Below are 23,174 nucleotides of genomic sequence, written 5' to 3' on the forward strand. Positions count from 1 at the left end.
GGTTTAGGGTTTGAATTGAATTAGGAAAATTGTTTTTTTTTTTTGGGGGGGGGGATTTAGGGTTTGAATTCAGTTTTATTTATATATAGGAAGAGAAAGACAACGCATTAGAGGAAAGAAAAGGGTTTTTGTTGAAAAGAGGGAAAAAAAATTCCTTATCTAAGATTCATTTAGATTAAATAAAAATGGTGAAAGATAAAAGAGAAGAAAAAATGGAGGATAATTATTGAAAGAGAACAAAGATAATTAGGAAGAGAATAAATAGGGTGACAAAATGTAGGTATGAGCCCTACAAACGACTCAATTGAATAAAATCCGTTAATAAGTAGTGCTATATAAACTTAAGACATCTTAGGGGTAGTTGTTCACAATTTTTTTTTTTAAAAAGGATAATTATTCAAAAAAACTACATCTTTGGAGTAGTTCTTAACAAAATTTCCTATAGGTACTTCCTTATTTGATCTAGCTGGTTTGAATAATTGTCATTTGCTTGCGAGCATGCGACGAGGAATACACCTTTCTATTTATGTATTCTACTTTCTTTTAAACCGAGAATGAATAGGAGGATGACGAACAAATAAATTCTGGCAAGCATATTAACGAGTTAAAAAGGACACTAGGTACCTTTAACAATATAAAAGTAAATGGGGAAGGAAAATAAAGCAATTAGGATTAACAACACAAACTGAATTACCTATTCAAGTAATTCGAGATTGATACATGATTAGTGGAGAAATATGGGTAAGGTGGCATAACTCTCCTTAAAAAAGAGGCGACGACGCGTTCACCAAGCTGTGAAGCAAGATACAGAACTGAAAAGGAATCCAGCAGTTGGAGTATTAGTATTGACTATTGAGTATTCTTTCTCACCCTTTATATGTTTCCAGTATTTTCTAGCACGCTGAAGAAAGAGAAAGAGAAAAAACACCAAGTGCTGAAAAATGGTGGGAGAAGTTGACGTCCATAGTTCCAATCTCTTTCCACCCATCATTTTGTTGCTCTTGCTGCTTGCTTCTGCCTCTGCTACAGGTCTACCACTCTACCCTTTTCCCTATTCTTAAATATCTTAATTATTCTTAGTGTAATTATTCCTAAATAATTACTAGTTGATTTTACAGAAACCCTTTCAGATCAACTCCACCCTCGCCTTTCTATAGCACGCACTCTTCTTCAAGCTCAGCAAGGTATATTGGTAAATTATTAGAATGATATTCTGGATATATCATATACTTGTATCGATAATGGAGTACGAAAACCCTTGGATGCAGGCTGCCCAGTCAATTTTGAGAACTTGAACTACACAATCATAACCAGCAGATGTAAAGGCCCCAAATACCCACCCAACATCTGCTGTGAAGCTTTCAAGGATTTCGCATGCCCTTATACTCATCAACTCAACGACCAAACCAATAACTGCGCCACTACCTTGTTCAGCTACATCAACCTCAATGGCCACTATCCTCCTGGCCTTTTTGCCAATGAGTGCCGTGATAGCAAGCGAGGTCTCGAGTGCACTCCATCTCAGTCCTCCCCTCATCATGATACTCCCGCTCCCTCTGCTGCCGCTATGCCAACCATTTTTCACCACTGGATCTATGTTCTCTCTCTTTTATTTTTGTACCACTTATTCATTTCTTGATTCTTTCAACTTTTGCTTCAAATTTCTCGACTTTACTTTTGTGTTGTGAGTTATTGAAAAACATGCACTTCTTTGGCAATTTGCAGTTGTCTGTAATCATGCACGCATGTAACCCACTGGTTCATTTATATAAATTTCTTTATCTTACTCTTGCTATACATTTCCAATTCATCCAGATAAGCATACAAAAGCCAATCTTCTTACATAGTACAACCATTTACTTCGTATATTATATACACTTATACTTTTATACACACTAGTATGGAGCAAGTACTTTATTTCGAATTCAGACCACTGAAAAAGTTGAGATCAATGAACCCTGCAACTTTCCGTATGTTCAGCCTGGTTGCTGCGAACGATTACAGACTGTCATACTCGAGAAAATATAAGGCATTGTAACTTCCCAACAATTTATCATGCCATCATCATGAACCTAAACGGTTCCTTCGATACTTATACTTCAACTGCCTTTTGGTCATGCACCATGCTCCTGGGAAGGTGCTCAACTACCAAAAAAAACAAGTCCATCTGTTATAAGAATCTATGAGATCTGGAGAGCTCAGGTTTAATTTAATACTAGCACTACAGGTCTACAGTCTTAACAGGAGAAGGAAAAAGGAAAAAAAAAACATTCAAAAAGAAATAAAATTCTGGAATGTGTCAAAATACAATGGTAACTTACATTGCTTATCAGCCTGGCACCATGCCAGGCAGAATCAACGCCATGAGGAGGAGGAATTACATTAATTCCATTTGTTAAGTACAGAGGAAGAAGCTCGTGCAATTCTTTCTTTAGCCTTTCTGAAATAAACAAGTTATAGTTAGAAAATGAATCCTCCTGAAGAAGCAAGTTTAGAAGGATACAAGTTGATTCTTAGAAGAATCCTCCTGAAGAAGGTAGACAAGACAGAGAAGGACGATAAATTCATTGAATTTGATGCCCATGTCCTCATTTATATCACATGCCTTGAAGAAATCATCAATCTCTTCCTCGCTGAAACTAACTTCTAATTTCCGGAAGCAAGCTTTTAGCTCACTGTGATCGATCACATCGTTATTATCCACATCTTTTGATTCCGAGTTCATCCCATCACATTGAACAAGCAACCAGGTCAGATCTATCTAGGAACCAACACTATCTAAAAACACGACATCAGAACAAAGATATTAAATTAAAAAAAAAAAAAAAAAAACAGGGGAAAATGAATGGAAAGATACCAAATTTTTGAAAGATAGCCTTGCATTTTCTAAAGCTTTGATCGATTTTAGGAAACTTGAGAATGATGGTGTTGAAGGATTTCATGGCAGTTCCTTTAGAAGCTCTCTTTTGCATAGCTTCAACCATCTTAGCTTCTAATTTGGTTTCTGGAAAATAACTTGATTTTGGAGATTCTGCAACCACACCCAGCGCACCTCCCATATTCACCTGATTATAAAACATCAACATCGGATCATCAGTTTCAGAAACATCCATCTCTTCATTCACTTCTTCTAAATGTTTACCTGATTAACAACGGATTAAACTCGAATAGTTGAATTTCCAGGAACACACAATAACTCCTAAAAGATCGGAACTTTTCAATGGCAAAAATAAATTTTTGGGGGACTCTCTCTAGTCATGAACAAAAAAAGCTAATTAATTAATTAACTAATTAATGTTTTGTTAAGGGGTTTGGACAGATGGAAATAACAAAGGATTACGGTGGGGTTTTCACTTTTGATTTTCATGGAAATAACAAGTCCCATCTCATTAACTTATTTGATCATTTAAGCCGGGGTTTGTGCTACACCCACCACCTATTGTCTGTTTTTATTTTATTTTATTTTATTTTATTTTTTGGAATAAATTTAAGCCTTATTATTATTGAAGATAAAGTAATGAAAAGGTTGCTAAGTAGCCTAGTATACCACAAATCACAATAAGCTTGAAACCCCTTTTACAGTAAAATTTATTATCCGGGTGCATTGTACTTTGTACACCCTACATCCCTACTAACTCAAGGTTAATTTTTACCGTTTATTTAATGATTAAATGAAAAACAATTAATGTATACAATTAACAAGTACCGCAATCATAATCCGTATGTTAAAGTGTACTTGGTATTATATTAGTAAGTCCCGAGTGTTTTGGTAAAGTGCCGGACATGAGGTAACTGTCGTGTCGGTAGCAATGTAGGTGAAGCCTGAAAGTGATACTCGTACTGTCGTACGTATCTTTGAGATTTCCTTTTAAATTTTAATAATAAAAAAATGAAAAAAAGGAACTGTAAGACACGTAATGAAACAAGAAAAGATGGAAAGGGGAGATGACAGACAACAAAAGTCTAAAACCCAAGGTAAATTTGGAGAAAGATTTTAGGTGCATTTGTTCGTTTTCCAGAAATTGGCACCTCCTCGTCCTCTTTCTAGCTAGCTAGCTAGCTAGCTAGGGTTCCGATCAGGTATGTGTATTTGTGTGAATTAATTCGATTGTGATTTCGATTTCCATTCCTATTCTTGTATTATTATTATTATTGTTATTGTTATCATATACAAATGCTAGTGGTTGAGATTCAAAATTGAATGCAATGTGTGATGCATTATCATCTGTTTAAATCATCAAACTACAGGGTAATTGGAGTTCATTGAATGAAATCGAATCAACCCATGCCAGGTATTCCATTTCATCTGTGTGGAGTGTGAATTTGAAATAAACAAACCATGAGATGTGCAAATTAATTTAATGAATGTTGATTTCATTTGGAAGGGCTTGAGGATGGACCCTCGAATCAGACTCAAAATCATATTCATAATCATAGAGATAAATGAGGGAAAAGGAATATTAATCTGAGGCTACCTTCCTTCTTTTCCATCGAGGATATACGGGATCCCAAATAGGAATCTTCTGTCTTCACATTGAGTCAAACCCTAATTCCCCGCAACTTATTGCCCGCAACCCTTGATCACTACCATACTTTGCTCAGGTTCTTGAAGGCTAGAGACTTTGATATTCACAACACAATACTCATGTGGGAGGGAATGCTTTGTTGGAGAAAATAATTTGGAACCGACACCATTTTAGAGGTATCAATCATCTGCACTTTCCCTTTCTACATCTAAATTTTGTTGCTGACTCACTTATAATGAATATGTGTGTGCAATGTAGGGTATACAAGCTGCACTAACTGAATTATGGCCTAAATCTGGTAGAAGATATTGCTGCAAACATCTTGTCAAGAACTTCAAGGGGGAATTCCCAGGATTACTAATATTCTCACTCTTTTGGAAGGCAGCTGGGGCTTACAACCCTTTTACTTTCAGAAAAGCAATGGAAGCTCTCCAGAAGGCTAATCCCTTGGCATTAGTTTGGTTGTCAAAAGTGGGACCCCAGTCAACATGGTCAAAACATGCTTTCAACCCTAACATAAAGTGTGATGTGAATAAGTCAAATTTTGTAGAGAGCTTTAATGCTACTCTAGAAATCAACGGATGCAGACCTGTTCTGATTTTACTTGAAGGTAGCCTTATGCTTATGCTTATGCTAAAGTTGCATTACCATACTTAGGAGCAAGAACTGAATTTGTTTACATTTTAATGCAGGGATCAAAAGACTAACTTAGTCAGACTGGCCACTAGAAGGGAGCAGTGTGAGAGTTGGAATGATGATATTTGTCCAAATATCATTAGAAGACTGCAAGTGCTTAGTCATGAGTCTAGGACTTGTAGGTGTTTGAAGGCTGGAGCTGGAGAGTATGAAGTGTTAGATGGTAAATCAGTGTTGCCTGTCAACTTAAATGACAAAACTTGTGCATGTAATGTGTGGCAGCTGTCTGGATTGCCAAGCAAAATAATCGCAGCCCCTACACTTGAAAAATAGCATTCGCGGGTTTTTTACTGTTTCATATACTTTCACCGCAGCGATTTTTGGAGGAGAACAATTGCAGGTCACAAACTTCACCCACTCAAGCTTGTCGTCCATGGTGATAGCCTTCATTGATACAGAGGATGAACCCGATTTTGCCATAAACCCTAATCTGGAGAATGAAGAACCCTAGAATATGAAGAAATTGAGTAATGGAAGAGGAATTGGGGGTTTTATAAATGGAGAACGAAAACCAGAAAAAAAAAGGGGAGGGAAATAATTGTAAGGGTAAATAAGTCAATTCATTGTTATTAAGCCATGGTTAATAATTTAATGATATTTTTTTAAACACAAGTTACCAAATTAATCATATTAATGTTTGGTTACCAAGGATAATTAAAAGTTGCACCCTTTACCATTGAGAAAAAAAAATATATATATATATATGTGATTACTAGTGAGAATTTCCCAAAAAGTAATGTTTGATTTATTAAAATGAAAATTGCCAAAAGTAGTCATTCATAGTATTCGCTTTGCCCATTACAATCTTTATTATAAGATAAAAATGGTAAATTATAACCTTAAAGTACTACTAATTTGTTAATTGACATCCAATTTTACTTTTCGGCCAAAATTTTTTGACCATTTAATTCTTACAACGGTTTAAATAATATAAAAGTATGTATTACAAAGTATGAGCCTTATTAGCCCCTTTATTATAACGAAAAAATATTATAGGAAAATTTGTGAGGAATAACCTCAAAGATAGGCAATTTTGCAAACACTTATCCGTTTTCTTTTTAATTGTGAACAACTACCCCTAATATGTTTAAAGTTTGTCTAACACTACTCATTAATGGATTCCGTTCAATTGAGCTATTTGTAGGGCCCACACTTACGGTTTACCACCCAATTAACTCTTTTGCCATTTATTTAAAGTCTTATTATTTTTTTCCCCCCGAAACTCATCAAACATTCAAAAGTTAAGCAATTATTCACCAAATCAAGTAATGTTTTAAGCTATTGTTGTAACCGTGGCCTATTTAATTGTTCAGGGGTTTTAATTAACTTCAATTATATAATTAGGGATTTAATTTAGGATTTATGGATTCAATTCAGTTTGGGAATTTAAATGTCTAAGGTTTAGGGTTTGAATTGAATTAGGAAAATTGTTTTTTTTTTTGGGGGGGGGGGGGATTTAGGGTTTGAATTCAGTTTTATTTATATATAGGAAGAGAAAGACAACGCATTAGAGGAAAGAAAAGGGTTTTTGTTGAAAAGAGGGAAAAAAAATTCCTTATCTAAGATTCATTTAGATTAAATAAAAATGGTGAAAGATAAAAGAGAAGAAAAAATGGAGGATAAATTATTGAAAGAGAACAAAGATAATTAGGAAGAGAATAAATAGGGTGACAAAATGTAGGTATGAGCCCTACAAACGACTCAATTGAATAAAATCCGTTAATAAGTAGTGCTATATAAACTTAAGACATCTTAGGGGTAGTTGTTCACAATTTTTTTTTTTAAAAAGGATAATTATTCAAAAAACTACATCTTTGGAGTAGTTCTTAACAAAATTTCCTATAGGTACTTCCTTATTTGATCTAGCTGGTTTGAATAATTGTCATTTGCTTGCGAGCATGCGACGAGGAATACACCTTTCTATTTATGTATTCTACTTTCTTTTAAACCGAGAATGAATAGGAGGATGACGAACAAATAAATTCTGGCAAGCATATTAACGAGTTAAAAAGGACACTAGGTACCTTTAACAATATAAAAGTAAATGGGGAAGGAAAATAAAGCAATTAGGATTAACAACACAAACTGAATTACCTATTCAAGTAATTCGAGATTGATACATGATTAGTGGAGAAATATGGGTAAGGTGGCATAACTCTCCTTAAAAAAGAGGCGACGACGCGTTCACCAAGCTGTGAAGCAAGATACAGAACTGAAAAGGAATCCAGCAGTTGGAGTATTAGTATTGACTAGGGGTGAGCAAGACCGGGTACCCGGTCAAATATCTCGGACCCGGAACTGGATCCAGTCACAACCGGGTCCTGAAATTTGGAATTGGTCCCGGATCCGATCATACCGGGTCCTAGTTTTCGAGAACTGGTCCCGGAACTGGTAGGTACCAGTTCCTATACCGGGTACCCGGTTTCTGCGAAAATAAATTATTAAAAAGAAAAAAAAAAACTGCAGCAAACACTACTCTCATCGCACCACCACTACTTCTTCCCTTAATGCATCTTCACCAGTTCACCACGCCAGGCTACACCATAATAAATCCATACCAAATGAAAAAATACCCCCAAATTCTCAAAATTTCAAATCAACTCAAGATTATCACTCCAAAAGCATAGTAGATCTACAAAGAAAATTAACTAATTTCAAAAAGAAATGTAAACTGAACACTACATTAGTAGTTGATTCAGAATAAAAATGGCAAAAAAGAAGAGATAACTTACAAAAAGTTCTATGAATAAAGAAGAAAAGGAAAAATAAAAAATTAAAGCAAGAAAATGATAAGCTAAAGCTGACTTGTAGTTTGTATCTAGAAAGTGAATGAAGGTGAAATGTAAAACGGCGCATGATGGTAGCTTAGGTTTAGTAGTATTTTGGATCTTTTAATTAATGGGCTGGGCTAGGCTTACTTGCAAACTTAGTCATACTTAACTTTTAAGGATTTTTATAGGTACCGAGTATAGGTACTGGGTACCCACTGGATACCGGGTCCAAATTATGAGGAATTGGAACTGGTTCCAGTTAAAACCGGGTCCTAATTTTTGGAATTGGAACTGGTCCCGCCGGGTCCAATTCCAAGTCCGGACCCGCCAGTTCCTAACCAATTCCGGATCCAATACCGGGTACCCAATATTTTTGCTCACCCCTAGTATTGACTATTGAGTATTCTTTCTCACCCTTTATATGTTTCCAGTATTTTCTAGCACGCTGAAGAAAGAGAAAGAGAAAAAACACCAAGTGCTGAAAAATGGTGGGAGAAGTTGACGTCCATAGTTCCAATCTCTTTCCACCCATCATTTTGTTGCTCTTGCTGCTTGCTTCTGCCTCTGCTACAGGTCTACCACTCTACCCTTTTCCCTATTCTTAAATATCTTAATTATTCTTAGTGTAATTATTCCTAAATAATTACTAGTTGATTTTACAGAAACCCTTTCAGATCAACTCCACCCTCGCCTTTCTATAGCACGCACTCTTCTTCAAGCTCAGCAAGGTATATTGGTAAATTATTAGAATGATATTCTGGATATATCATATACTTGTATCGATAATGGAGTACGAAAACCCTTGGATGCAGGCTGCCCAGTCAATTTTGAGAACTTGAACTACACAATCATAACCAGCAGATGTAAAGGCCCCAAATACCCACCCAACATCTGCTGTGAAGCTTTCAAGGATTTCGCATGCCCTTATACTCATCAACTCAACGACCAAACCAATAACTGCGCCACTACCTTGTTCAGCTACATCAACCTCAATGGCCACTATCCTCCTGGCCTTTTTGCCAATGAGTGCCGTGATAGCAAGCGAGGTCTCGAGTGCACTCCATCTCAGTCCTCCCCTCATCATGATACTCCCGCTCCCTCTGCTGCCGCTATGCCAACCATTTTTCACCACTGGATCTATGTTCTCTCTCTTTTATTTTTGTACCACTTATTCATTTCTTGATTCTTTCAACTTTTGCTTCAAATTTCTCGACTTTACTTTTGTGTTGTGAGTTATTGAAAAACATGCACTTCTTTGGCAATTTGCAGTTGTCTGTAATCATGCACGCATGTAACCCACTGGTTCATTTATATAAATTTCTTTATCTTACTCTTGCTATACATTTCCAATTCATCCAGATAAGCATACAAAAGCCAATCTTCTTACATAGTACAACCATTTACTTCGTATATTATATACACTTATACTTTTATACACACTAGTATGGAGCAAGTACTTTATTTCGAATTCAGACCACTGAAAAAGTTGAGATCAATGAACCCTGCAACTTTCCGTATGTTCAGCCTGGTTGCTGCGAACGATTACAGACTGTCATACTCGAGAAAATATAAGGCATTGTAACTTCCCAACAATTTATCATGCCATCATCATGAACCTAAACGGTTCCTTCGATACTTATACTTCAACTGCCTTTTGGTCATGCACCATGCTCCTGGGAAGGTGCTCAACTACCAAAAAAAACAAGTCCATCTGTTATAAGAATCTATGAGATCTGGAGAGCTCAGGTTTAATTTAATACTAGCACTACAGGTCTACAGTCTTAACAGGAGAAGGAAAAAGGAAAAAAAAAACATTCAAAAAGAAATAAAATTCTGGAATGTGTCAAAATACAATGGTAACTTACATTGCTTATCAGCCTGGCACCATGCCAGGCAGAATCAACGCCATGAGGAGGAGGAATTACATTAATTCCATTTGTTAAGTACAGAGGAAGAAGCTCGTGCAATTCTTTCTTTAGCCTTTCTGAAATAAACAAGTTATAGTTAGAAAAAACCAAGTGTATATAAGCATTTACAGAGACACACAAATGCACAATTCACAGTAAAGAAAACTCAAACCAGCTAATCCAGGTAAGCAAGCAGTTCCACCACATAACACCACTGTCTTGAACCAATTGTCATCACCCATCAGTTCTGCAGCATGGCAATGTTCCATACAGAGTGCAACTGCCTGGTGCAGTCCCATTGCACGTCTGCGACATAGCTCAAAGCAGTATTATAAAACAGGAAAAAAAAATTGGCAGATGAGAAGGACAAACAAATAAAATGAAATTTAGGACCATCTTGAACAGAAAGCGCAAGTAAAAATGCACAATGAACATATATAATCAATAGAGTATATAGTATACTGTATATAAGTTTAAGCTGATAGTTAAAGCCTATGCTTGATTTATATACTCTAGAAATGACAGCCCATTGGGATAGAAGTGTGAATAGCATGGGTCTCACCATTCCCGGCGTTATATATTTCACTAGAAAAAGGGTGGATAAGATTTGACCTGTGACCTTTTTGTCACGCTATCTCTTGATGCCATGTTAGAGGAGCAAATCAACTAAAAACTTAAGCCGATAGTTAAGCCCCATGATTGGTTCAACTTGCCTAGTGTCAAACTACCATCAAAGCATATTTAAAGCACATTTCTACATAGATAGAAGGTTTAATTGTATTTTAGTTTATCCCATGGTTTCAAACCTTGGTTGAATGGGATAATGGGAGTACGGCATGATATTGTGCCTTGGATGATCCACTTCTCAAGGTGAGGCACTCATGAGAACCTTGAGAACCTTGGATTTTCTATGTGACTGAGAATCGTAACAGCCAGGCACAGTACATTTCTCAAGATTGTGTTGCCTAATAGGAATATCCACATATAAAGGTCAATTTTTATGTGTAAATGAATTTATGTTTTGAATTATTGAAACATAAGTATGAATTAGGTAAATGAGAGTTGTAGGTTGGTGACATCTTAATTTTGGTGTTCACAAAAAAAAAAAAAAAAAAAAAAAAAAAAAACTTGCAATTATGTAGTGTGCATATTTATTTTAGGATGCCCACCCGGTTCACCGGAGCTTAGCTCCGATTACATCCGGATCCGACTCGGGTAGCACACCTGACTTATGGTGGGTGAGTCTCCCAACAAGAGTTTCTGCATACGGCGAGGCTCGAACCCGAGACGTCTCTTAAGCGACATCAAGTTGCTTACCACTTGAGCCAACTCTTGTTGGTATGTAGTGTGCATATATCTCAATAATAAGTGCCTGATTCACAATGAGTTTGTTCAATAATTTATTGAAGTGATAATGTACTGGACTAAATGCATATCTGCAGCTGCAAAGGGCCATGTAAATTGATTTGCTTTGATGATGGCAAAGTGCTGCCCTTGTGTGGATACTATTCTAACAAGAACTTGGTGAGTCAATCCGCCTACACATCATGCTTCAAATGCTATATTGGGACGTACTTCATGTATGCTTATCCTATAACAAACAATAGAGCAAGACTACAAATGTGAAATGTCTTGCAACTCTTTAAATTGTTGATAAATCAATAAAAAAAGGATAGCTCCCACATCCATCTACAATTAATATTACACTCACTTTTTGAAGCAATGATGGTGAAGAAACACTTACACTCCAGCAAGACGTGGTTGGAATAAGATCTCTCCTGTTTGAAAACGCTCTTTAGACAGTGCAAAAACACCCTCTCTTGGTACTTTATAAGAACGTAGTGTATCTTTAGAAAGTTCCGCTTCATAATCAAGAGCCACATAACAAAGATTCTGTAAGAGACAACTATCATGAGATCACCAAAAATCTCTTGCAATATAGACAACTCTACAAGAATAATAATGCTACAGTAAGACAGTAACCAATGAGGGGAAAACAAAATCATATTCCAGGATAAGAAACAGACATTCATATATTATGTGACACATACATGGAGGAGCATAAGATCCATGGAAAAGTTTGGCTAAAGAGTCTCTTCATCCCCCCCCCCCCCCTCCCCAAAATTTTTGGAGAGCAAACTATTAACTAATCAAAATGCTACAATAGAGACGAACATAAAAAAAATCCAGAACAAATAGAGCTACAGATTTTTATCAGTGGAGCTCCATAAAACACTATGATAGACCATTTTCTACTATCACTATCCAGCGTGAACACACAACTAATTAAAAAGATTCCTGGATTTTTGCAAGATTACTTTTATCCTTCAGTGAAGCATTTAGACAGAATCTTAGTTTTAAAAGGCGGAAGGTGCACCAAGGCGCAAATGGTCCTTGCAGCCTAGGTGCGAGGCGCAAGGCGAAGGCGCGCGCCTTTTGTATGCAAGGCGCATGCATTTATATATTTATTTCAAATTATTTTTTACTTTGACAGTACTTAATACCAATTAAAAAGATTCATAATAAATTAAATAATGATATATTTATAGCTAAGGTACTCTGAATTTGGAAAAATGTCCATCATTCTTCAATTTATAACTTAAATCTTAGTTATTTTCCTTGAGGCGCAAAGGCGCGCCTTACCAAAGGCACTTTGAGGCGCACGCCTTCCATAGGTGACTGAGCCTCGCCTAGCTAAAGCCCATTTCCCAGAGAACCTGGGAGTGAGGCGCGCTTTTTAAAACCAAGGACATAATTCATCTTTTTTTTTATATTTTTTTTACTACAACAGAATTCATCATTTAGACCTTTAATTCCCATGTTTTCATGGCTTATGGAGAGATTTTTTTTTGCTCCTAAAGAGACTTGCACTTTCTAGAAATAAGTTTGATGGGAAGAACAAATTATGATGTATAATACTATAAACATTACCTCCTTAAGTTCACGAACAGTGTACAAAGACTCGAAATAAATGTTCTGCTGCTGCATCTGCTCTCTAAGAAATCCCGTAAGCTTTAATGCCCCCATGCCAACAACTTCAACTCCCACTTTGCGCATTATTTTTCCATGAAGAACTGTAAAAGAAAAAAATCATGGAACTCTGCATTAGCAGAGATGGTTAAGCGATCTAGTTTTACAGAGTAGCTTAATAAAAAAATTAATAAATCACCAAGGATTGGATCCAAGAGAGAAATAATTGAATGGAAGACAGGATATAGCATAAAAATCTTGTAGCAAAAAGATAATATGATCCCTGGTAGATTTCAATCAGGATCATGGAATTGTTTACATGACATTATAATGACACTTTGGAGGACCGAGTCCATTATTGTACCACCATTACAAACTACATATTCAACATCAAAGGAAAAAGTAAATTTGGATGGCGAGCAATAAGAAATTATGCTGAATGACGACATGTCAAAATTCAGTAGCAATATACTTTCACATTCTAGTAATATTGCAATAAGGATGAAATTACACATCTCAAAACATATTTTAAATGTTAAATATCTATATAATTATATAAGAGTAAAAACAAGAACCCACATAACTATTTTCTTAGCGAATGTGCATATTTTTTGTACAAAATGTGCATAAATTTTCGTTTCAGGTCAAAATTCAAATTTGCACATTTAGAAAATTATATATGCACATTAATGCTTCTCATCCTTTTCATTTAGAAACTTCTCATTGGATCCCAAGCTTAGATACATGTAGCCAAAAGTACACCTAAGATAAGCTCCGAAGGCTGAACACAGAAGGTAAACAAAGATAATGTCTTGACTCTAAGTTCCTCATGACACAAACACATTGCCCCTAAAAATTGTTCACCATTCACTGCTTATCCTGCGCAAAATCTGAACACCTTTGGAACAGTAGCCAAATGGCCCAAACCTAGCACCATCAATCATGCAACCCATGAATCTCCTCCAACCAAACATACCCCTATAATTTAATAGAAATGCCTTTATATCACTTATGTCCCATAGGCCATTATGAGATCCCAGGCAACAACATTTTCAAAATTTATGTCTCGCAACCTCAATAGTCCCAAAATATCCTCAAGAGCAAAAAAGGTAGCTCTATAAAAGGGCTCCTCTATTTCACCTAGGGCAGTTGTAGAACTACTATCCTCTATTGTCTTTCCAAATTGAAATTGAACATGAATTGTCACTCGGTGAATTGCTTCTTCTTCATTGGATAGAGATGAATAATGCATCCAGACCGAGTTTGGGGAGTCAAAAAAAAAAAAAGTTACATGGACTTGCTTAAAAAATGAGAAGGGGAAAAAAAAGTTTTAAGAGCTCATGTATAGGTATTCTACGGATATCTGGGCCACCAACTACCAAGACATAAGAGCTAAAATTTTAGAACACCAGGATTGTGTCATATGTATAGAGTTCTTGTGATTTTATATTCCTTTGGTGCATGTCACTGGTCATCGGTGCAAGACAATAATGAGAGTAGGCTGGGCGATCACAATTGTCAATTTATTTACAGCAACCTGATCACAAGACACATGGTGCTCAAGGTCAAGCCAAGGGGACATACAAATCAGCCAGATGTTAAACCATAATCATGACTTTAGGAGTTTAAGATTCTTAAGCGCAGGTCATGTTACGGTTGGTGCTTTGCTAGAAGAGCTCAAAAGATGCACATCACTGTGTGTTCCTTTTCTTAAACCTATGCACTAGAAGACTGCACAACTCGATAATAAAAGCAGCATTAAGATATCTTAATTCTTCAAGAATAAAAAAATTCAAAGAGTTCTAAGGAGGGTATACATCTGTAATAGCCTATGTCCAATGAGAATAGCTAGGGAGTTACACTAAATCTTGAAAGCCAGTTCAATCCCATAATACCCAAACGAAAAGGTACAGTATAAACAGCACATATAAACTAGATTACAGTGAGCAATAGCACAGGCATGATGCAACATTAGAAGACAGCATATTATACTTGGCACAACTGATGTTTGATGGAAACCAATGTTAACCACAATTCCTGAAGTTCTCCTTGCAGCATATAATGCTAGAGTAGCCTGCATAAATTAGAAAATATAATCATTTTGTACACTCATCAGTCAAAATAAAAGAGTACTTTCTAAGATAAAATGACAAGTGCCTAGATAATTCCACATATAAACCAATATAGGAATAAAAAGAAGACAAACATATAGCAGTCAATACAATGCATAAACCCCCTCCTCCCCCCCCCCCCCTCTCTTTCTCTCTCCCAGCATGCATTAATGCATAATACCCTGCATGCGCACACATCCATGTACACAAAGAAGAAGTCATATGAGAGGAAGTATAATTCCTAGTGTAAGGAACCCATTGATTTCTTAATCTTCGTATTTCAATTTCTATTTTCCTTCCGCCAATTTCTATTTTCCTTCCGCCCCTGTCAAGAGGAATAATGTTATATCTAAGAAAGATTAGATCCTTTAAGCTGGTTCCATGATTTGGTAAGAAGGAAACAAGCTATATGTGGATAAGACCATATTACCAATTTACCATGAAATCCTTTGCAAACTTGGAAATTTCCTCTCAAATTTATTAGTGTTAGTGATCCCATTCATCAACAAACATATTTGCATGATCTAATAAAAATTCTGCCTATAAAGTAACAATAAGGAACAATGAATTATTTTTTAAAAAAAAAAGAAAAGAAAAAGAAAAAAAAAAGAGCTTACCTGATTTATTGCACAAACAGAAGGCACATTCATATCAAAAAGTGCTGAATATATTGCTCCTTTAAGTTGCCTTCTTGATGCTTTAGCAGATTCTGTGTCTGCATATGACAGGAAAATATAGTCAGAAAGGTTAATAGGAATTAATGAATTTAGTTATTTTTTTTCATTATTCTTATAGACTAAAAAAACTGTTTGTATAAACCATTTTACCTTTATGTAGCAATTAATTATTTTAGTCGTGTAATTCTACAAAAGCTATCTCATTCAAAGCTCTGGAGAATATCATTACAGCTTTACAGGAACCAATGTAATGTCTAAAATTGCTTGTTATTTGTACTAATACAAGCAGATTAAAGGAGATTCTGAAACTTAGCAGACAAGAAATGAAATGAATTACCATCATAATGACAGATAGGGATTGAAACAACAATGGGTTGAGCAGTAGATTTTACTTGCATCCTGTTATGTAACAAAGAAACAAAAAAAAAAAAAAAAAAGGCCATCCTACTGTAAGCATTTAAGCATAAAAGAATAAAGACAGGGGAAGTTGTGCAGTGTGAGATTCTGAGATAGTATATGTGCAAAAACAGATGGTGAAAGAAGAGAAGAACCTGCTATAGATGGTGGCATAAAAATGACGAAGTCGAGAGTACATTGGGGCTTCTATATTTCCAAATTCCTGCATAGAAATGGAAATTAGTTATTTAGTTGAACAATAAAAAAGAGAGAGAAGGGGGGAGGAAGGATGATGACCAAGAAGGTGGCAGATCTCCCAGATGGTCGCGGATACTTGCTCCAACCGAACTTGCAGTAGCCAGAGCCACCTGAAATCGAATATTCATCATAAATTGATTTTTGTGAACTCAAACGGAGAGGGTTACTATAGTTAGCCATACCGTCAACAATAACAGCACCGGGCACTTTAGCCCGCTGCCCATAAAGATGCATCAGAGAGACAGGAACAGAGACAGACAACTGGCGCGGCAAATGAGTTTCAGAGAAGAAAATGGAGTCCAAATCCCATAAATTATTAGGGTTTGTTTGGAAGAAATTTATCCAAAGACGATTGTCAGAAATCACAATTCGTCTCCAGCTTCTGCAAACCACACAAAGCTTGCCGGCGTCTTCTGGCCCTAATTTTCTCAGGATTATTCCGAGCACGTCTTCGGGTAAAACATCTAAGCTGCCTATGCCTGTTGTTACACTTGTTGCTGAATTTCGATTGCTGCTGCTGCTGCTATTACCAGGCACTATTGATTCCCACACCTTTCTCAGCAACATATCTGATGACAATTCTACTCACCATTATTCAACACTACTATACTCATTTTTGTAGAGGGATGATGATGATGATGATGTGGATGCAGCTCTATCAGAATTTTTTATTTATTACGACATCAAGCAAGAGAGGAAAAATAACTAATCGTTGCAAATAATATAAAACGGAGGTAGTACTAGTATTTACCAACAACTCCATCATCCTCCTCTCTCTTTCTTGGGGTTTCTAACTCTCTATACTATTCCATCATTATTCCAAACCATGTTAAGCAATCTTCAATGGTAATTTCCCCATTCTTAATCCTTATTATCATAATCTCGAGGTAAGTAAAAATTTAGGGACTAATCTTTCAAACTTGTGGACCTCCCACTTTTTTTTTCCTAGATCCAAATTCAATTTGGTCACTTAAGAACCAAAATGACCCAAAATCTTTAAACCGAATATTTTTTCAACTCGAAAAATAGAGATTTTTTTTTTTATAGGTGTAGAGTAGACCACATAACGATGATTGATAAACAACATAACCCCGTTAACAACTACATAGTGGCAAGGTCCCCTTAGAGCATCTCCAACGGTTCAATTATAAGGACTTGCTTGCAATTTAAATAAAGTTCCTAGCTACATGCTTACCATTGGAAAACAAAAAAATTGAGCAACATACAAGCAATTGTAGCCCAACCAAGCTACATGCTTAATTGAAAAAGAGACAAATAATCTCCACTCATATTGTAACATGTGTATAATTATCTATTATTTTTTAAAATTTTATTTTTTGCAAACTAAAATATGTTGTGGCTTACCATTGAAACAATTTGTTGCTTAAAAAGTGTTGTAGCTTAGAAATTGATGTGGAAAAGCAAACTACAATATGGTGTGGCTTACCATTAAAAAGTGTTGTAGCATATCATTCAAATACAGTTGAGCAAATTTGGCGAAAAAAGCCTGAAAAATTCTTGTTAAAAAACTATGTTTCCACTAGGTACAAAAGGCCATAACTTTGCCTTGGGTATATCTTGGTTATCTATGTTCTTGCAGTGAAAATACTATCTAGCCTTCTGTACATCCCTCCCACTTGATCAGAACACGTTATTCAAATTACATTCAGGAAACAAAAATATACAAGAAATCATACCAAAGTCACTTATGTGTGACCATATACTACATATACAAGGGCACCCTCAGCCCCCCCCCCCCCCCCCCCCCCCCCCCCCTCCCCCTCTCTCTCTCTCTCTCTCTCTTTCTCCTCTCTCCTCCCTCTCCATCACCGAAAGCATGCACACCTAATGGGTGCAGACAAAGATAAATGAGCCTCAAATTAAGCAATCCAAATACGAATATTTCCTACGACGACTATACTCTAACAGGCTTCCATATGTGCGATCCCACACTCCAATGAAAAGAGACTCGGTGTCTGGACTAAATGAAATGCCAGATATTTCACCAAAGAAATCAACTTCTTGCTCCTCTTCATAATTATTCTTCACGTCAAATACATGTACAAAATCTGCCGGCTCTGCCATAGCCATGAAGCAGCCATCTGATGAGTAGCGGATGGACCGGATAGCTCCCAGATTGCCCCTGAGAGCAGACACAGATTTTGACAAGTTTCGGACATCCCAAATTCGGCAGGTCTTATCCTGGTTTCCGGTAGCAAAAGTGACACCGTCAGGGTTCCATGCTGATGCAAACGAGTAATCCAAGTGTCCAGTCAAAAGTGTAATAGTCTGCAAAGATCAAAATCATTCATCAATTACTTGCTTCTTGAGAAAATAATGAACATCTACAAAATGCTAACCAGCACTTTCCACACATACCTTTCCATTTCTGGAATCAACCAAAATGCCCTCAGGATTGTCTCCAACAATCACAAGCATTTTACAGTCAGGGCTCAAGGACGTATGCTGCAAAGTAAAACTGAAGGGTAAATGGAAGGAAGTCAAGGAACTACCCACAAGATGAACTTATACATGCATAAATAGGATCAAAGATCCTATGTGGATGTTTTATTGGTAAGTCCTCATAAGCTCTACTACTTAAATTTGGTAATAAAAAACTTCATATTATGAATAAAACATGAATCAAATAAGAAACAGTAAAACATAATTAAAAAAATAAAAAATAAAATAAAAAATAATAATAATTAAAAAAATAAAAATAAATAAATATATACAACAATCCACAAGTCAAAAGGTCAGAAATGAGCCTTGCACAAGTAGGTTACGATTAAACAAACAAGGAACTATGGCTTTCCCCCCATATAGATACAAATATACCATGCTTCATTGTTCAGTGACCGTGTCCATGCCCAGATACTTTTTTGCTGTCCGCCTGGACAAGCACACTACTTCATGTTTGCACCATTAATCTCTCCAACTAGACTTGGCAATCCTTGTAATGGACCGGGTTTAGCTAACTGATTTATACTTAATTTAATGGAAGAAGGACTGATTCTCTTATAATTAATCGAAGGATTACAATTGATAGATAGTGTAGTAACTTGAGGTTACAAATCTCCAAGCAACTTGAGGTTGCAACTCTTTTGTGTTTGCCTTACAATTTTCTGGATACCCCTTCCCTCCATACTACTCCCATACTTAACTAGAATGACCAGGATGACCTTAAGGATTACATGTGATACATAGCTAAAGTAGAAAAACATAAATAGAGCACAAAGAAACTAGTTGCCCTCCTTTCCTTCTCAATTTCTTAATTACTTTTGTCATCTTCTAAATTGGAGTTGTTAAAGGCATGGAATTGTTCTCTGTTGCAGCCCTTGGTTGTTGTTGTTCTTGATTGACTTTCCTCCTCCTTGCATAGCCCTTATCGGAGGTTGACCCGCATTGAGACTTGGACTACTTGGGTCCGTGACAATACCCCGCCCCAAAAGACTCACCTTGTCCTCAAGGAGGAAAAAGTCTGGGAATCGCTGACTCAGGGCTTCGCCGTCTTTCCAAGTGGCTTCAAAAATCGGCAGCCCCTTCCATTTGACCAAGACTCCCAAACCACCTCCATGATTGGCGGTTGTTCTCTTGACCTCCATGATTGCTTCTGGCTCAACCACCAATTCGAACTCTTTGTTAAACTGCTCCGGTATATTAGGACTAACCAAGTCATCCCCCACCGCGCGTTTCAATTGAGAGATGTGAAACACGGGGTGAATTTTGCACGTTAGTGGCAGGTCCAATTTATACGCCACCCTGCCGACCCGTTGAACCATCACACATGGCCCGTAGTATCTCGCTGCTAATTTCTGAAATGGGCATTTCGCCAATGATTTCTGGCGGTAGGGATGGCAATCTAGTCTTGATCCGACCCTACTCCTTCCCGATCCGAGGAAAAATATCCGCTCCGAGTCCGAGAAAAAAGTAATCCGAGTTCGACTCCATTAAAATAATCCGACTCCGAGTCGGAGGAGGTTCGGAGTCAGATCCTACAAAAAATCCGTGAAAAAAATCCGACTCCGACAAATGTCCGACGTTAACGGATTATCCGACTCCGACTCCAATAGATAGTGGATTTTTGTATGGGTCATGGTGGCATTGGGTGTGGGTTGTAAAGACCCAAATAGCCCAACATCTCAAAGTATATTGAATAATGAAAAAAAAAACTCGGAGTCGGGTCGGATCGGAGTCGGAGTCGGAGGTCGGATATTGAAGTCAGAGTCGGAGTCGGATGTCGGATTTAACCTCCGAATTTAGCATAATCCGCTCTGAGTCCGACCCGTTGCCATCCCTATCCGGCGGTATGGGCGAAGCTTCAAATAAATTGCATCCCCCACCTCGAATTCACCATCAGTCCTCTTCCTGCAAATTCCTTCATCACATGCTGAGCTTGAATCAAATTTACTCGTAACTCATCCAGCCCAAAGTCACGTTCTCGCAACCCTTCCTCCAAGCTGCTGACCGGAGTTTGTCCTGAGCCAAGCCGCCACAACTTTGGTGGTTCACTGCCATAGACCACCTTGAAGGGGGTCATCTTGGTCGACGTATGTGGTGATGTGTTGTAGGAATACTTTTCCCAAGCTAGCCACTTTATAAACTTCGAGCCCCTTGTTTACTATCTCAGTCTGCCCATCAGATTGTGGGTGATAAGCAGTACTCCGTTTTAGTTGCGTGCCTTGGAATCGAAAAAGCTCTTTCCTAAATATACTCATGAACACACGATCGCGGTCGGAGACAATCGAAGAAGGAAACCCATGGAGGCGCACTACCTCCTTGACAAAATAATCCGCCACTTTTAACGCATTAAAGGGGTGCTTGAGGTCGATAAAATGGCTATATTTGGACAATCAATCCACCAGTACCAACACCGAGTCGATACCCTTGGATAGAGGTAAACCTTCCACAAAGTCCATTGAAATGTCATCCCAAATCGCCGCCGTAATCGGGAGCGATTGGAAGAGACCAAGGGGGTATCGTTGGGCCACCTTGCTGCGTTGACACACCTCACACTTGCGCACATACTCTCCGATCTCCATCCATCCTCATTCCCCGCCAATACCAATCGGCGACCGTTTGAAGATAGGTCTTTACTTCGCCATCGTGACCGCCTATAGGGGTGGCGTGGTATTCCTCCAGCAACTTAGGAATAAATTGGGAATTTTTGGGCAACACAATTCTATTCTTGTAGAGAAGCTTGTTGCATTCTAATGAAAACCACTTTGAACCTCACCCTTTACAAGACCCTTTTTGAGCTGGCAACCAAACATCTCCTTCTAATTCCTTCTCCAATTCAGCCCACTCAACCCAACTTGATGAAACCATAGCAGCGAATTGGGCTTCAGAGACTATTTGGCCCATTTGCCCTCCAATCCGAGATAGTGCATCCGCAACCCGATTGGAAGCTCCGGGTTTATATTGCACCTTAAAATCGAACCCAACCACCTTTCTTAGCCACTTTTGATATTCCCCCCCCCCCCCCGACCTCTCTTTGTTGCGTGATGTACCAGACACTTTGCTCGTCAGTCCTCACCACAAAGCGTCGGCCCATTAAATAATGCTTCCAACGAACTATAGCTAAACAAATTGCCATTAGTTCCTTCTTGTAAATGGACTTGACTTGGGCCCGAATTCCCAACATTTTGCTATAATAAGCTATGGGTCGACCCACTTGCATGAGAACCGCCCCAAGCCCATAACCCGAGGCATCGGCCTCAACCACAAACTCCTTTTCGAAATCTGGCATGGCTAATACGGGAGCGGTGACCATTGCTTCCTTGAGTTGACAAAAAGCTTGAGTAGCTTCCTCGGTCCAACCATAACAATCTTTCTTGAGGTGGGCCGTAAGTGGGCCAGCTATCAAGGCATATCGAGCTACAAATTTTCTATGGTAGCCCATGAGCCCAAGGAAGCCTCTACGCTCCCTCAAATTCTTTGGACATGCCCACTTCAAGATGGCTTGCACTTTCTCATTATCCATGGCCACACCATGGTAAGAAATGACATGGCCCAAGTATGCTACTTGCTCTTGCCCAAATTCACACTTCTTGAAGTTGGCATAGAGCTTGTTTACTGCCAATTTCCAAACACTTCTTCTAAGTGTTTTACATGTTAACACTCATCTTTGCTATACACTAAGATATCATAAAAAAATATTAAGACGAATTTCAGTAAGAAAGGACGGAAAATATCATTCATTAATGATTGAAACGTGGCCGGTGCATAAGTGAGGCCGAAAGGCATCACAAGTAACTCATAATGACCCTCATGTGTGCGAAAGGCGGTTTTCGGCACATCTTCGGATTTTACCCGAATTTGGTGGTAACCCGACTTTAAATCGAGTTTCGAAAAAATACGAGCCCCATGAAGCTCATCAAGGAGTTCGTCGATAACCGGAATGGGATATTTATCCGGCATCGTCTCCTTCTTTAATGCCCGGTAATCCACGCAAAACCTCCAAGACCCATCTTTTTTCTTGACAAGCAAAACCAGGCTAGAAAAAGGACTTGTGGATGGCCTAATAATTACGGCCTCGATCATTTCTCAAATTAGCTTCTCGATCTCGTCCTTTTGAATTTGGGGATAGCGGTAAGGTTGAACGCTTACGGGATCACTACACTCCTTGAGTATTATTGCATGCTCATGCTCACGTTGAGGAGGAAGTCCCATTGGCATATGGAACACTTTGATATTTTTTTTTTAAAAAACTTTCTAATATTTTGCAACAAGGCCTTTAATAAATTCTGGTATGGGCTTAGTGGTTTGGGCATCTTCTTTTTCAACCTTGTTGACTTCCACTAGTAGCCCAACCTTCTCCTTACTCAAACTTCTCACCATAGCTTTCAACGAGACTTTTGAT

General features: G+C 37.7%; 3 protein-coding genes and 1 long non-coding RNA gene across 7 annotated transcripts in view; 1 reads left to right on the plus strand and 3 right to left on the minus strand.

Annotated features, from left to right (window-relative positions):
- The first annotated feature begins 867 nt into the window (after positions 1–867).
- Positions 868–1,786, plus strand: LOC145629519 (GPI-anchored protein LLG1-like). Its single transcript, XM_081682140.1, has 3 exons — positions 868–1,029; positions 1,119–1,184; positions 1,269–1,786. Exons 1-3 carry the CDS (start codon positions 942–944, stop codon positions 1,637–1,639), a joined length of 525 nt encoding a protein of 174 aa, XP_081538266.1. The 5' UTR covers positions 868–941; the 3' UTR covers positions 1,640–1,786.
- Positions 1,745–3,408, minus strand: LOC145629520 (uncharacterized). Its single transcript, XR_014111689.1, has 4 exons — positions 3,143–3,408; positions 2,858–3,065; positions 2,322–2,706; positions 1,745–2,145 (listed from the first exon to the last, which is right to left on the minus strand). It is a non-coding gene; the product is annotated as an uncharacterized LOC145629520 (long non-coding RNA).
- A 5,873-nt stretch (positions 3,409–9,281) lies between these two features.
- Positions 9,282–16,994, minus strand: LOC145629521 (actin-related protein 8-like). Of its 3 annotated transcripts, XM_081682141.1 has the most exons (11): positions 16,495–16,968; positions 16,352–16,422; positions 16,210–16,277; positions 15,996–16,057; positions 15,599–15,696; positions 14,863–14,944; positions 12,832–12,974; positions 11,645–11,793; positions 10,073–10,206; positions 9,859–9,977; positions 9,282–9,682 (listed from the first exon to the last, which is right to left on the minus strand). In XM_081682141.1, the coding sequence occupies exons 1-11, from the start codon at positions 16,877–16,879 to the stop codon at positions 9,602–9,604; spliced, it is 1,392 nt and encodes a 463-aa protein (XP_081538267.1). In that variant the 5' UTR covers positions 16,880–16,968; the 3' UTR covers positions 9,282–9,601. The 3 variants fall into 3 exon arrangements, with proteins under 3 accessions (XP_081538267.1, XP_081538268.1, XP_081538269.1); XM_081682142.1 differs by lacking the exon at positions 9,282–9,682 and having other exon boundaries at positions 9,859–9,973; positions 16,495–16,981; XM_081682143.1 differs by lacking the exons at positions 9,282–9,682; positions 9,859–9,977; positions 10,073–10,206 and adding an exon at positions 11,022–11,491 and having other exon boundaries at positions 16,495–16,994.
- Positions 16,995–18,094: 1,100 nt separating this feature from the next.
- LOC145629522 (putative WD repeat-containing protein C2A9.03) overlaps positions 18,095–23,174 on the minus strand; it is a 32,256-nt gene continuing 27,176 nt past the window's right edge. For both annotated transcript variants that reach the window (XM_081682145.1, XM_081682144.1), the window contains exons 9-10: positions 18,692–18,778; positions 18,095–18,601 (exon numbers count right to left, since the gene is read on the minus strand). In XM_081682145.1, coding sequence (XP_081538271.1) covers positions 18,188–18,601; positions 18,692–18,778 — 501 coding nt within the window. In that variant the 3' untranslated portion in view covers positions 18,095–18,187. The remainder of the gene's footprint in view (positions 18,602–18,691; positions 18,779–23,174) is intronic.

Source organism: Chenopodium album, chromosome 4 (genome assembly GCF_948465745.1).
Source record: "Chenopodium album chromosome 4, dcCheAlbu1.1, whole genome shotgun sequence".
NCBI lineage: Eukaryota > Viridiplantae > Streptophyta > Magnoliopsida > Caryophyllales > Amaranthaceae > Chenopodium > Chenopodium album.

Coding starts and splice junctions, on each gene's coding strand:
- LOC145629519 (XM_081682140.1), top strand. CDS start 942: ATGGTGGGAGAAGTTGACGTCCATAGTTCCAATCTCTTTCCACCCATC. Junction 1,030..1,118: donor TGCTTCTGCCTCTGCTACAG/GTCTACCACTCT, acceptor TTGATTTTACAG/AAACCCTTTCAGATCAACTC. Junction 1,185..1,268: donor TCTTCTTCAAGCTCAGCAAG/GTATATTGGTAA, acceptor CCTTGGATGCAG/GCTGCCCAGTCAATTTTGAG.
- LOC145629521 (XM_081682141.1), bottom strand. CDS start 16,879: ATGTTGCTGAGAAAGGTGTGGGAATCAATAGTGCCTGGTAATAGCAGC. Junction 14,945..15,598: donor CTGTTTGTGCAATAAATCAG/GTAAGCTCTTTT, acceptor TAATTTATGCAG/GCTACTCTAGCATTATATGC. Junction 12,975..14,862: donor TCAAACATCAGTTGTGCCAA/GTATAATATGCT, acceptor TTTCTTTTACAG/TTCTTCATGGAAAAATAATG.